The sequence below is a fragment of the Mesoplodon bidens genome (assembly GCF_964165515.1).
Source record: "Mesoplodon bidens genome assembly, chromosome: 2".
NCBI lineage: Eukaryota > Metazoa > Chordata > Mammalia > Artiodactyla > Ziphiidae > Mesoplodon > Mesoplodon bidens.
Window position 1 is genome coordinate 2,920,194 of NC_138177.1, and position 12,737 is coordinate 2,932,930.

The 12,737-nt window shown below is 42.4% G+C and overlaps 1 protein-coding gene across 2 annotated transcripts in view; it reads right to left on the reverse strand.

The window, feature by feature from the left end:
* The window catches only part of NR5A2 (nuclear receptor subfamily 5 group A member 2), a 126,065-nt gene that overhangs the window by 42,094 nt on the left and 71,234 nt on the right, over positions 1-12,737 (reverse strand). For both annotated transcript variants that reach the window (XM_081224013.1, XM_081224014.1), the window contains exon 6: positions 7,578-7,725. In XM_081224013.1, the coding sequence (XP_081080139.1) occupies positions 7,578-7,725 (148 nt within the window). The remainder of the gene's footprint in view (positions 1-7,577; positions 7,726-12,737) is intronic.

Consider the following 12,737-nt stretch of genomic DNA (forward strand, 5'->3'; position numbering starts at 1 on the left):
AGTATTCAGACATACATGGTGATGCACAAATACAAATGTTTGCTAGTGTTCCAGCCTCAGAAGCTTTTCCAGAGCTTCTGGAGGGAGGCTGTGAGCTGAGGAGGGGAATGGGCCCTCAAACGCGTCCTGGCTCCGCCGTGGGTTTGCTCCACAGCGGTCCATACACTTGGTGCGCTGTTGTCTGATTGACAAAGTGATCAGTTCATTTTGCTTTAGGCACTGCAAACACAGTGTTTAATCACTGTGATCAAATCTGTCTCTTGGATTTGGAAACCTCTTTCATGAACTGGATTTAATGTTGCAAAAAAGCAAAGGGGCATTCGAGTTTCCCTTTGTTCCTGTTTGCTTAGATTTGTGTTTTCTCCCCCCCACTGCCCCCGTCCACCACCCCTCTTCCAACTCCATAGGGGCACACAGTTCGATGGCAAAAAAACCCTCAGACCCAACAAGCTGCTGGACCTCTTCTGGAGAGGTGGGCAAAACCAGTAGCCTCTTCTGTAACCCCTGGCATTCCCTTCTCCAAAAGCGTTCGGCGCTATTTCCAGGCTAGTCTAGAAGTGCCGGGGGACGGAGCACAGGGTCTCTACTGTGTCCATGTGTGCGCCCCCTGCCAGGGATGCCCAGCTAGGGGAGGGCGGCTGGGGGAGGGTGGGGCGCCCGGGCACAGCCAGGGCAGAACAACCAGACCACCCCACAACTCGCCAATCATCAGGGGAGGCTGCGAAAACTGCTTCCTCCCCCCAGGAGGTGGGGACTTACACTGATGCTGTGCTGACCTCTGGACTGGGATTGGCAAATGGAATGCAGTTTAGCAAAGAGGTTACACCCTCCTCTGCCTTCCTCCTCAGGGCTTCAAACACCCGGGGTGGCCCGGGTGGGGGAAGGGAGGAAGCGGGTGTGCAAGGTGAAGTCTTCTCTTATTATAGGAGAGCGCGCGCCATCTGTGCTGGTAGCTTCAAGGTGGCCCTTCTCATCCTGCAGCAAAAGAACCGGGTCCTCCCTTAAGGGGGCCGGGATTGAACTGCTATGGTCTCCAGGCTGGTAACACGGGAGACTTTTGTGTACGTACTTAAGGATGGAATGTTTGCTCTTCCTGCAAGTCCTGTGGCCTCTGGTTAATGAGATGTGAGGGCAATAGCTGCTCTGAAATTCTGGGCCCGTTATAAAGCCTTCATGTTTCAACTGAAATCTACAGATATAAATAATCTGGTCCTGACAGTGATGAGAGTTCCCTTATGTGACAGAAGTTCTAAGCTCTGCACAGAGGCCCTGCCTACATGTGGGTCACCTCCCTACTGGCATTTTGCTTTGCCTTCTGCTCTGCGGGGAGCTTTTACAGTGCGTCTTGGCCACGTTCTGACCTTGAAAGCCAGGAGGAGAAATGACATATGTAGGAAAAGAAAACAAAGATAGACCTTTATTTAAAGCTCCAAGCAGAAGAATTACTGGACAAAATTCAAACAAGAAAAAAATACCTATCCTATCAAAAACTAAGCCCTTTGGAAAACCAATGACTGAAAATACATTTCCTTAACCCAAAAGACTATGAACTCACCATCCACATTCTCCAGCTAGAAAACACGGTGCACTTTTATTTACTATTAACAATGCCAACATCATATTGCAAGAGTCAGGGTGGACCCTTTAGCAAAGCGGAAGGTTGTACCTGAAGGTAGAATTGACTAATTCTTCCCCTCCCCACCAAGGAGCTTCAATGCCCTGAACCTCCCAGACACCTACGGCTCCTCTTTTTCTACTTTAGGGTTTTTAATGCCAAAGACCACCAAAGGGGAAGCAGACAATGACCGTCAAGTTACTTTGGCTAATTTTCTCCTTTGAACACCCGAGTTCAAATAGATAGAAAGTAGACATACAAGTAACGAAAGCTTATGATCATGCAGTTTTCCTAATGCATAGTGAGTGGTCCAAAGCAAACGACAAACCTAAGAGGCAACAACAAAATCACAAGGAGAGACTCTCCGAGAGGGAGGTACCAAGGCTCTAAGGCAAATGCTTTCAACAAGCCTGCTGAAATCCTGAACCCAGAGTTCATACAGAAATACAAACACACACATGCAAACAACTCACATTTAGAAACCAAGGGAAGTAAAAAGCTTCACAATTATTTAGGATATTCAGTAAAAATTGGAAATTCATGTAAAGCAGTTCCCTGCTTTTACCCAAGAGAGGCTGGTTTTCTTTTTGGTCCATATTCCTCACATGATGGTCCCAATTCCCTACATCATTCTGTCTGTATAGATGGTGCCTTAGGATGTAGGGAGCATTTTAAAAATATTGATTGATGAGCTCATATGTCTCTGAAGGGGACAGTGTGCCGTAGCAGAGAAAACACGGACTGGAATTTGGGGTTGCTAGTTCCAGACCTGGCTCTGAGCCTAAAATGTTGGGGGTAAATCACCTAGTTTTTTTTTTTACTTCAAATGCAAAATGGAAGGGAGATAGTAAATGATTTACCCGCTTGAAGTATTTTATTATTAACACTACAGAAGAGAAGCCTTCCTGCTCCCTCCTTCTGTAGCTCACTTTGATATCTGACCTGCTTAGTGTCACAATTCCAACAGAATCTAAATACTGATCATCAGTCCTTAATTCCATTAATTATTTTATTCCCAAAGGAGAAGATTCTGTTTAGTCTCTACTTTCCTTGTAAGAATTCCCTTCACAATGTGAAGACATATCCTTATTTTCTAAAATTAAAAGATGTCAAATTGTCTAATATGTGTTTATTCTAGTCTCCCTTTCTTCGAATTTTGTGCATTTTTTTAAACTAATTTTTCCAGTTACCGTTATATTTTTTTTTAACCTAGAAGTTGGAAGGAAAAGCTTTCTTTCACTTATGAATGCAATAAATATTTCTTAAAAACCTACTATGTGTCAGAGAGTAGGCCAGGAGCAGAATGCAAATTGGTAATAGAAATAATGTAATTTTGCAACATGGATGGACCTAGAGATTATCCTACTAAGTGAAGTTAAGTCAGACAGAGAAAGACAAATATCATATGATATCACTTATATGTGGAATCTAAAAAAAAATGATACAGATGAACTTACTGAAAAAACAGAAATAGACTCACGGAGAGAGAAAACAAACTTATGGTTACCAAAGGGGAAAGGGCTGGGGAGGGATAAATTAGGAGTTTGGGATTAACATATATGCACTACTATATATAAAATAGGTAACCAAGAAGGACCTACTGTATAGCACAGAGAACTCTACTCAATATCTTGTAATAACCTATAATGGACAAAAATCTAAAAAGAATACATACACACACACACACACACACATAAAACTGAATCACTTTGCCGTATACCTGAAACACTGTCAACCAACTATACTTCAATTAAAAAAAAAAAAAAAAGAAAACAGCTGTTAGAGAGTTCTTTGGAAAAACTAGTCTCCGAAACTAACCTGCACTTGGATAGGACTTTGCAGCTTAACCACTTCCCATTACAGATCACAAGCTACTTTGGTAAAGGCTTTGCTTTGAGTTTAAAACTAAGTAAGTCTAACTGGATCACTCCGCTGTACACCTGAAGCTAACACAACCCTGTAAATCAACTAACTATATTCCAATATAAAATAAACATTAAATAAAGTATCTGCTTAAAAAAAACCTAAGTCAGTCTACTGATGCATCTATTTTATCAGCAACCTTTCCTAAGTCCCTCCGGTGTACTGAGCAATGTGCTAGAAACCTGGAATGTAGAGAAACATAAAGGACAATTTCTAACCCCAATCTACTTTTTACGCTGGGGAAATCCTCTCCAAGACAATAAACAATCTCTTTAACTCAGCTGAGTATGAAAAAGTGCTTTCAGAAATATTGGCTGACCAGAGAAGAGAATAACTCACAACCAGTCAAGGGCACTCATCGGGGGAAACAGGATGCAATATGCCTCTACTTTCTCCTGCCACCTGGGATCGAACAAGAGTCCAGCAGCGTCTAGTCATGGAGCCTCAAGGCTGAGAAAATCCCAAGCCAGAGGAATCTCTTAGCTGGCACATTCTGGTCACTTGCTGCTCTGAGCACTTAGGCCACATGCGTATTCCTGATGGGCTTGACCATGTAATGACATCATTCAGGAAGCTGCTGATAAAGACCAGGTGATTGCTTCTCAGCTCTGCATTTGTTTTCAGGAGATACAGTTAATGGGAATTCTACTGGTCTTTGGAATGCATGCGATAATGGTAGTGTTTGGGGATCACACCTCTTCCTCTATGAGATTTATTTCTGCCCTGGTTGGTGACAGCAAATTTCATCAGTCACTTTGATTTCTTTCTAAAAGGTGGGAGTACAAACCAATAAAGAAACAAAAATTTTATTTTGGCCTCTCTTGGGTCATCAATATCAACTGGCCAACTTAGAATTATCTCCACGGATGCAAATTATCTCACAGTTAGGTGAGAAAAAGGGTCTGGGGGAGGGGGGAGTAATAGGATTTTAGGAAAACATTCCAACCAGCAAAGACTGGGCCTCCAGAGTCTGTTAGATCACACACAGAAATATCCTGGGAGATGGGCATTTTTTACTTTTATTCCTTTTTTTCCAACCAGCTTACCCAATTGATGTCTGCTCACGGATACTATTTGAGGAGGAAAATAATCAGGCAGCAGAGTGGAAGAATTTGGGTCAACTGTACTTTTTACTTTAGTCCTGTCATTAGCTTTTCATGAAATCAGGACCCAGCTTCAGTGAAGGTTGACTTTTGGAAGGAAGGTGGTTGGACCTCAACTAATCAGCTGCCGTTCCTATGGAGTTTCCTATTCTGGTTGAAGCACCCAGGACCCTGAGATGCATCCCAGCTGTTTCCCCCTAACCCCATCACATCCCATGGTCTGCACCCTGTAACGTGTCCACACCCCATCTCACTCCTGTCTCCAAGTGCGTTAAAGCCACTCAGAACACAGTTTCTAGTCCCTTTTCCACATGACTACCAACCAGGAAGGCAAATCAACTTCAGCGACGCACTTCATCCCCCTTTAAAGAATCCTGCCGTCTGCCTAGATTTTTTGCAGGATGAAGACCGTGGTACCCAGTTTTGGTCACAGCTATATCCCGGGGGGCTGCTCACAGGAAGTGCTCAGCCTCTCCAGCACATCCGCTGTTTCCTTCAAGCCACACGGGTCTCCCAAGAGTCCCGGAGACCTTGAACTCCTCTTGCCCTCTTGCCTCCGTGCTTTTGCCCCAGGCATCCATGAGGCTGAGGAGACTGTACCTGCATGTGCTCACAGCTACCCTCTCACCACGTCCATCAGGAAACCCTGCTTCACCAAGAGCACACAGTCTCTCCCCACACAGCCCCTGGCCTTGGATCAGTCCACAGAAGCCTCGTTTTCCTCCAGGGTCCCAGAGGCTCAAGGCTGGGCTGGGATCAGACCACTGCAGGTTTCAGACTCAGGGGCACAGGCTCGGCTTTCGAGGGAGGCCCTGGTATGATTTCACTCCCATCACAGGTAAAACAGGCTTTTGGAGGGTGGCCTGGGTACCCAAAGGTTAATTACTCATTGTTTCTTTGGGGGAGAAAAGCTTTCCATTCACAAATTGGAAACTACCTGAACTTTACTGCCAGTTACTTTATTCTTGCTTCTTTAAAGATAAACTCTTGGGGCTTCCCTGGTGGCGCAGCGGTTGAGAGTCCGCCTGCCGATGCAGGGCACGCGGGTTCATGCCCCGGTTCGGGAAGATCCACATGCCGCGGAGCGGCGGATCCCGTGAGCCATGGCCGCTGAGCCTGCGCGTCCGGAGCCTGTGCTCCGCAACGGGAGAGGCCACAGCAGTGAGAGGCCCGCGTACCGCAAAAAAATAAAAAAATAAATAAAAATAAACCCTTGGGCAAACCTGATTTACCTCTGATCGATCGGAAAGCCACGCTGTCCTTTCCTCTTAAACAACAAACAGACATAGTTTTAAGGGACATTCAACTGGTTATTCCCTGGTGCCCAGGATCCTGAAACAGTCAACACCCTTACTAAACCAGAGAGTTCTGTGTGGTTGAGGTTCTGGTAAACACACGACCCAACTGTTTGGGAAGATGATCTGTGAGGTCCTCGTGCTGAGAGCACTTCAGGAGCTCCCCAACCCCATCCTGACCACCCGTCCCCCAGTGTTTGGCAGAGATATAATAACTTTGAAAAATGATGAAGGAACGATAAAAGGGATGAAAACTAAACATGGCTGATGGTTAATCTCACCATCTTCCAACGTCATGCAGTTCTTCAACTCATTTAAAATACCACTGAAGTGAGATGAATCTCTTTAAATATTTTATCACCAAGATTTCTTACACACACATTACCACATTTTTCATTTAATTACTGATCAAACGTACGAGTGGAAAAGACGAAGATGTTGCCATATACCAGAATAATTTCTGAGCAGGACCCAGTGCTGGCATGGTAAACCTTTGAACACTACATCTATGAAATCCTGTTGTCTTTTTAAATTTTCAGTAACACTTCTGTTTGCTATATTTATCACATTTTCCAAACTATGAAAATGTTCCTTTCCTTTTAAATGTTGACTACATGTGAAAAATTAACTCTGGTTCTATTACTTCAAACTATCCCTTTATTAGCAACAGTTGTGCAGTGCTGTCAAGAGGCATTTTAAAATGAAAGTACCAAATTTGGAGTGTAGACACATCTGTTTTACTTTGCAGTATGTTTTATTGTTTTATTTCTAAGGATATGAATTCACAACTATCTTATAACTGAAGACTAAAGAAAAAACATATGTTGGTAAATCTGATTTCTGCATTTTTTTTTTCATTCAAGGGAAGTTGCCTCCCTCAGCTGTCTGCCAATAAGTAATAAATGGACTTGGCAAAAAGTTTATTTAAGTTGGCTTTATTAAGCCAACAAAATACAGAAATCAAGTATGGGACAGGCAGAAAAATCTGTTCCTTTGAAGTCAATAAAAATCCATCTCCTTAATCCTTTTTTTATTCCAAGCAGTGGTGATTTTTCTCAACTGACTCACTGGGAGCCTTGATTTAGCTAATCTGTCTTGCTTAGTTATCTTTCTTCTCCAAAGCTTTCCTAAAGAAGCATCCTTTCCCCTTGACAACCGTCATCTTTTATGCTTGCATAGTCGTGCATCTGGTTATAAACATTCTGTAGTTAATCCTGATAGAGATTTAGGAAACAGGTTTTTAATTACCATCCATATTTTACAAGAACAAAAACAGCAGTAGCTTGCAAGCTGAAACAAAAGGTGCAGAGAAACGACTAACAGCAGAAGGGTGGCCAAAATGTGACACCATGCGTCTTTCCTAACCCTCTGTCATGGCTGTCTATCAGCGTCACCCACCCATTACATCCATCAGGGAAGAACACTCAGGACTCCAGTCGTAACTCCTTCCCCATATGCCAAACCACCCACTACAGGGCTATGACTCAGCCAGGAACACACACAGGAAAACATAATTGAGCTGGAAGATTTCACGATTAGAAAAGAAGGTCATTATCTTGGAAGAACAAAAACATGGATGGACCTCAAGACACTTAAAGGTCAGTATCATTTAGTCATTTTTATGAGAAAAGGATTCCTTACCTAAACTAAAGAGCACCAAGAATTTCAGACACACGAACTCTCGTTGGTCAAACTGTAGAGAACGAAGCTTTGCCACCAACTCCTGTGCATGACTCATGAGGTTGTTGAGTGTGGCCCCCGCTTGTGAGGCTATGATGGAATAGTCCACCTGCAACACAGGATCAGTTTAGGGGGTTTTCAGAACCGGAAATTCTATATTTATTTATTATGTATGTTAAAATTTATATATGTATATACACATATATTAAAAACATGTATACATATATATTTCCCTTGAGACTTTTAAGCACTATGGGTAAAATCAGGTTGCAGTATAGATCCATAACACAGGGGACTTTCCCCATGAAGACAGTTTGATACACATTCTATTATAATAAACTGTATCATAATCATCCTGATCAATCTAATCATTTTGATAAGCTTTGTAGGAAGCAGGTCTTGACTGCCTCAATTGTACACGTAGATACCTTTATCTTTTTTCCTATTGTGAAGTGACATTATCACCTAAGATGAAAATTGTTAGCTCATGAGTAAGTTTAAAGAAAAATATACTGTCCATAAGAAGTGAATCCAGGGTGGCATTCTATATGCACATGAAGTTAATTAATGAGGCAAGTGAAGGCAGAGATATGTTTCTAATTTTATTAAGAGACTTCATTTTAAAGTAATCATTGCTCAAGATTGCATGCTTATGGATGATGAAAGAATCACATTTAGATTATTCTTTGATTTGCTGCTTCCTCAAAAGCTACAAAGACTAGCTACTTTCCTATGATTGTCAATACATTTCTCTCTAATGCCAGCAGTGATCTTATTTATGAGAAGAATAATCTCTTGATTCAGAAAACAAAAAAGGTTTACTTCCCTCTTCACTGAAAAAAAAAAAAGTGCTGCAATGCATCCATCTCAGATTATTCACGGGGACACCAAAAGTTCAATTTATAATAATAAGTTAAAATGTAGGGGTGGCTATCAATGGCAGAACTGGCTTTGCGACTGCAATTACAGCATAAGGGGAAAGCCCAGTTGGTACCTGACGCTCCCATCTTTTTTTTTTTTTTTTTTTTTTTTACTGGTGAGCTCTCAGGCAACCAGATACTCTTTTAGGTGCATTTAATATTTGCAGCAGCAGCAAATTTGTCTGGGAGGCAAGCCCTCATCTGCCACTCACCCGGAGCAGACTGTATTAAATTTTTATATTTATTGACATTTCATTACCATAATTGACTGCACTTGCTTCTCTAGGAGAAGGCACAGGGCTGCCTCCTAAGCAGGAGAATGAGTCCCTTGAGGAGAATTTGCAATTAAAAACAAGGCAGGATGGATTTTTTTTTTTTATTGTGTAAATATGATGAGTTGAATTTTCAGCTTTAACTTGAGAATACCGGGTGTACAGAAACCTTTTTTTGAGAGTGAGAAAAATTATGAGTCAGTGGAAAGACGGCCCCCCCAAAGGTGTCAATCGGTTTACAGAGGGTCAACTGTGTGTGAAAAAGCCCCAGTCTGTACGTGTCCTGGGGAGGCCACCGCATCACCACCGCACTGTCCTACTCGCCGGGTCCAGGTGCCCGCATCTCCCCGTTAAATTCAAACATCAACTGTTCTAAGCGCACCTGTGGTTTCTGTTGCAGATTGTGTGAAAGGAAGGGTCAGCACACAGGCAGCCCGAACCCTGAGCCGGAAGCAGAGGACAAGTGGATGGATGTCACGGACCACGTGAGGGTCACCTGTCTGGCACACCCCAGGGATGTCCCAACCATCAATGTACCAGTTCTCTTACAGGAGAACTTTCTACTCCAAGGATGTTCTTCTTACTTAACAGGGGTGGCTGAGCTCTGAGTCCCTTAGAAACTGTACATGGTCTAACTACTCCACATGGTAGTAATATAAATCCTATAGGGGCAACTGGGGTAGAATTGGGAATGGCAGCCAGGGCCAGAGGTAGAGGAAACCTGGGACAAGACAGGAGAGGCTGTGGGCCAGTGAAGCCATTGATGAAGCAAGAGCCTTGGGTAGTCACAAGAAGGCTCCATCTTTCGTGCCCCCATCTCTCAGGGAGGCACTTCAGCTGGATAATAGTAAGGTGCCACCCACTTCCATTGTTATCTAGAAATGAGAGTAGTTGGGGCAACACTGCAAACTTAAGCTTGGAATCAATTGCTGAAAGCATCGTTGGTGTAGCTTAGAAGGTACATCACACTCTGTTTTTTGTTTTTTGCTGCAGCGTGTGGCATGTGGGATCTCAGTTCCCCGACCAGGGAATCAAACCTGCACCCCCTGCCGTGGAAGCGTGGAGTCCTAACCACTGGACCGCGAGGGAAGTCCATGTACATAACACATTTTAATAAAAATCTCTAGTGGATCCCTAAACCAGGAAGGTGTACTACTAAAATAAGCCAGAAATATGTTGGTATTAATTGATTTTTTATTATTAAGATGGGGTTCATTCAATTTTGCTATGTCTGTGGTTCTAACAGGTAGGAAGTAAGTCCAAATACTAGACCTTCACAGGTGCAAATGTAGTACATTGTAACTGAAAGGACTCTAAATAATAAATTAAAAAAAATATATATGGGTCAGGCTTTCCTGGTGGCTCAGCGGTTGAGAGTCCGCCTGCCGATGCAGGGGCCACGGGTTCGTGCCCCGGACCGGGAAGATCCCACATCCCGCGGAGCGGCTGGGCCCGTGAGCCATGGCCGCTGAGTCTGCGCGTCCAGAGCCTGTGCTCCGCAACGGGAGAGGCCACAACAGTGAGAGGCCCGGGTACCACACACACACACACACACACACAAATATATATATATTAAATTAATTAAAATTTGCTATGTGTGTAAATTGAGCAGGTATGAAATAAGTTCAACTATTAGAACTTCATACTTGGAAAATAACACGCTCTAATGGAAAGGGACTGAAATGGTTTCACAGGATTCTGTACTTAGAAGTACTTCAGGAAATCAATTGTCACGCCAACAAACTTTATCGCTATACATTTATTTACATGCTAATTTGAAAGCCCAAACATGCTTATGAAATGGGGGCTCTGATAACATTTCTTTCAAGGCTAATTTATCAAATTGCATGGCTCTGAAGGAGGGGCAGTGATTTATTCCTGAAACAGCGCCCAGATCGGCAACTTCCTGACATTTTATTACAAACATAATTATATTTTCATTGTTGAATGCGGAGTTTGCCCTCATTTCAGGAGCAGCTGGCCTTGTCTTTTATGTACTTAGTGAAATTAATTTATCGCTCTCTTACATGGAATCTTTGTGCCATTAAATTCAACAGAGATATTGAAGAAATACTGTAAGCAGATATCCCCTTTGGATAAATTTCACTCACCATGAAGGTAGCAACAGTTGTAGCTAAATTGCTTTTAGTTCTAACAGCTGAAATTTTTGATAACTTGTATGTTGTAAGATGCCTGTCTTTTTAATATGATACACAATAATAGAAGGTAATGAATAAACTGCCAGTAGTCCTTTCCCTTAGGAAAATCTTACAGCGGCTGTTAATTAGCTACAATATGCAAATACTGAAAAGTGGTGCCACATCAAAATCCTCTACTGTTGTTTTATATATACACATACAGCCATATGTTTTGTGTGCGTGTATTTTTCAAATACTGGATAGAAACGAATTCTTGTCATAGTGATAAGATGCTAAATATGTGGAATTGATTTGGCAGTGCTTAACATTACGGATAATCATTATTTCCTTTTGACTTAACAAGGTTATTTAATGTACACTTATAGAAGCCAGACTAAAAGACAGAATTAAAATAGCTAACTTTAGGGTTAAGTAAGAAATTCCGTTGTGTTGGCAAAACGCAAAGTCGCAACAATTGATACTAAAGACCAGAAATGCCATCTACTCCTTGACTGTTCTTGGTTTGGAAATTCAGAGAAAGAAATGCACTTTCTCTACTTTTTACATGGTAATTACCTTTACCCAGGGACAGCACTTAAGGCAGAATGAAACATGAAATAAGGAGAATTTCTAAAGAGCAGGAATGGAAGTGCTCTGAGAAAGAATGGCACAAACCCATTTGATTTCTGGAACTCAGAAGGATGAAATCAAATTAATGTGTGGGCTGAGTCTTGTTCTTCTAATGCAGCTCCCAGTCGGGTTTCGGAGGGAGGGGGTGGGGAGTCAGACCCGTGATGCAACTCTGAAAATGGGTACACTTCTCCCAAAGACCTGAGCCACAGGATGAAAAGGCTCAACAAAAATTCACAAGATCAGGAAGTCAAGCCCACTGAGGCTTGATTCTAGAAAGCCTTTCTCATGAATAGTGCAGAAAGCAGAGACCAGACAGTGATGAGACTGGTCCAAGCTGCAAAAACTCTGAAAGAATGCTTTCCTTTAATTTGCTTGGGAACATGTGATTTATTTATAATTCAGCAAATGATGTGGAGACAGCCTTTCATTTTCAAATAGGCACTGCTGGGGTTTCACAGCACATAAACATTTATGGCCGATGCAAAAGATCACAGTGCCTGAGTCCCGAGTCCTGAAGCACCGTTCCACACATGCCTGGAACAGTCCAATGGAGTAAACAGATCTCTGCATTCCTTGCATCCATTTTAATAACACACCAGTTATAAAACGGAGGCTAAGAAATGGGAGGGACAGGCCAAAATCCTGTAAAGTTGGAATTAGGCCCATTAAGCAGACTTTCTCTTCCACCAGGTGCCCAGAAGCCCACATGTCTCTCTTCCTTCAAACCTTTGCTCAAATCTCACCTTCTCAATAAGGCTCAACCAACCAGTCCTATTAACACGGCAACCCAAGGGTCACTCAGCAACACAACCACGGATGTACGTTGATGCTCCTTTACACAACAGTTCCTTTTTTAAAGAAAAATTCAATAGCACTTTGACCTCTAACATTTATTAGGATTATTGATTATTGTCAGTTTCTCCTGCAACAGTGTTAAGCTCCATGATGGCTGGACCCTGCAGGATGCTCAATAAATATTTGTTGCCTGAACAAATATCTATTCAGAAAGGAGCAGGACCTCACTGTAATTTCCTCTTTCCACCTTCATTTTCAATAATGACTGGTTCTTACAACGAACACTAACACTCCCTTCCCTTCTTACTTGCTTGCCATTAGGTCAAATATTTAGATGATTGATATATGATATTTGAATCGGTC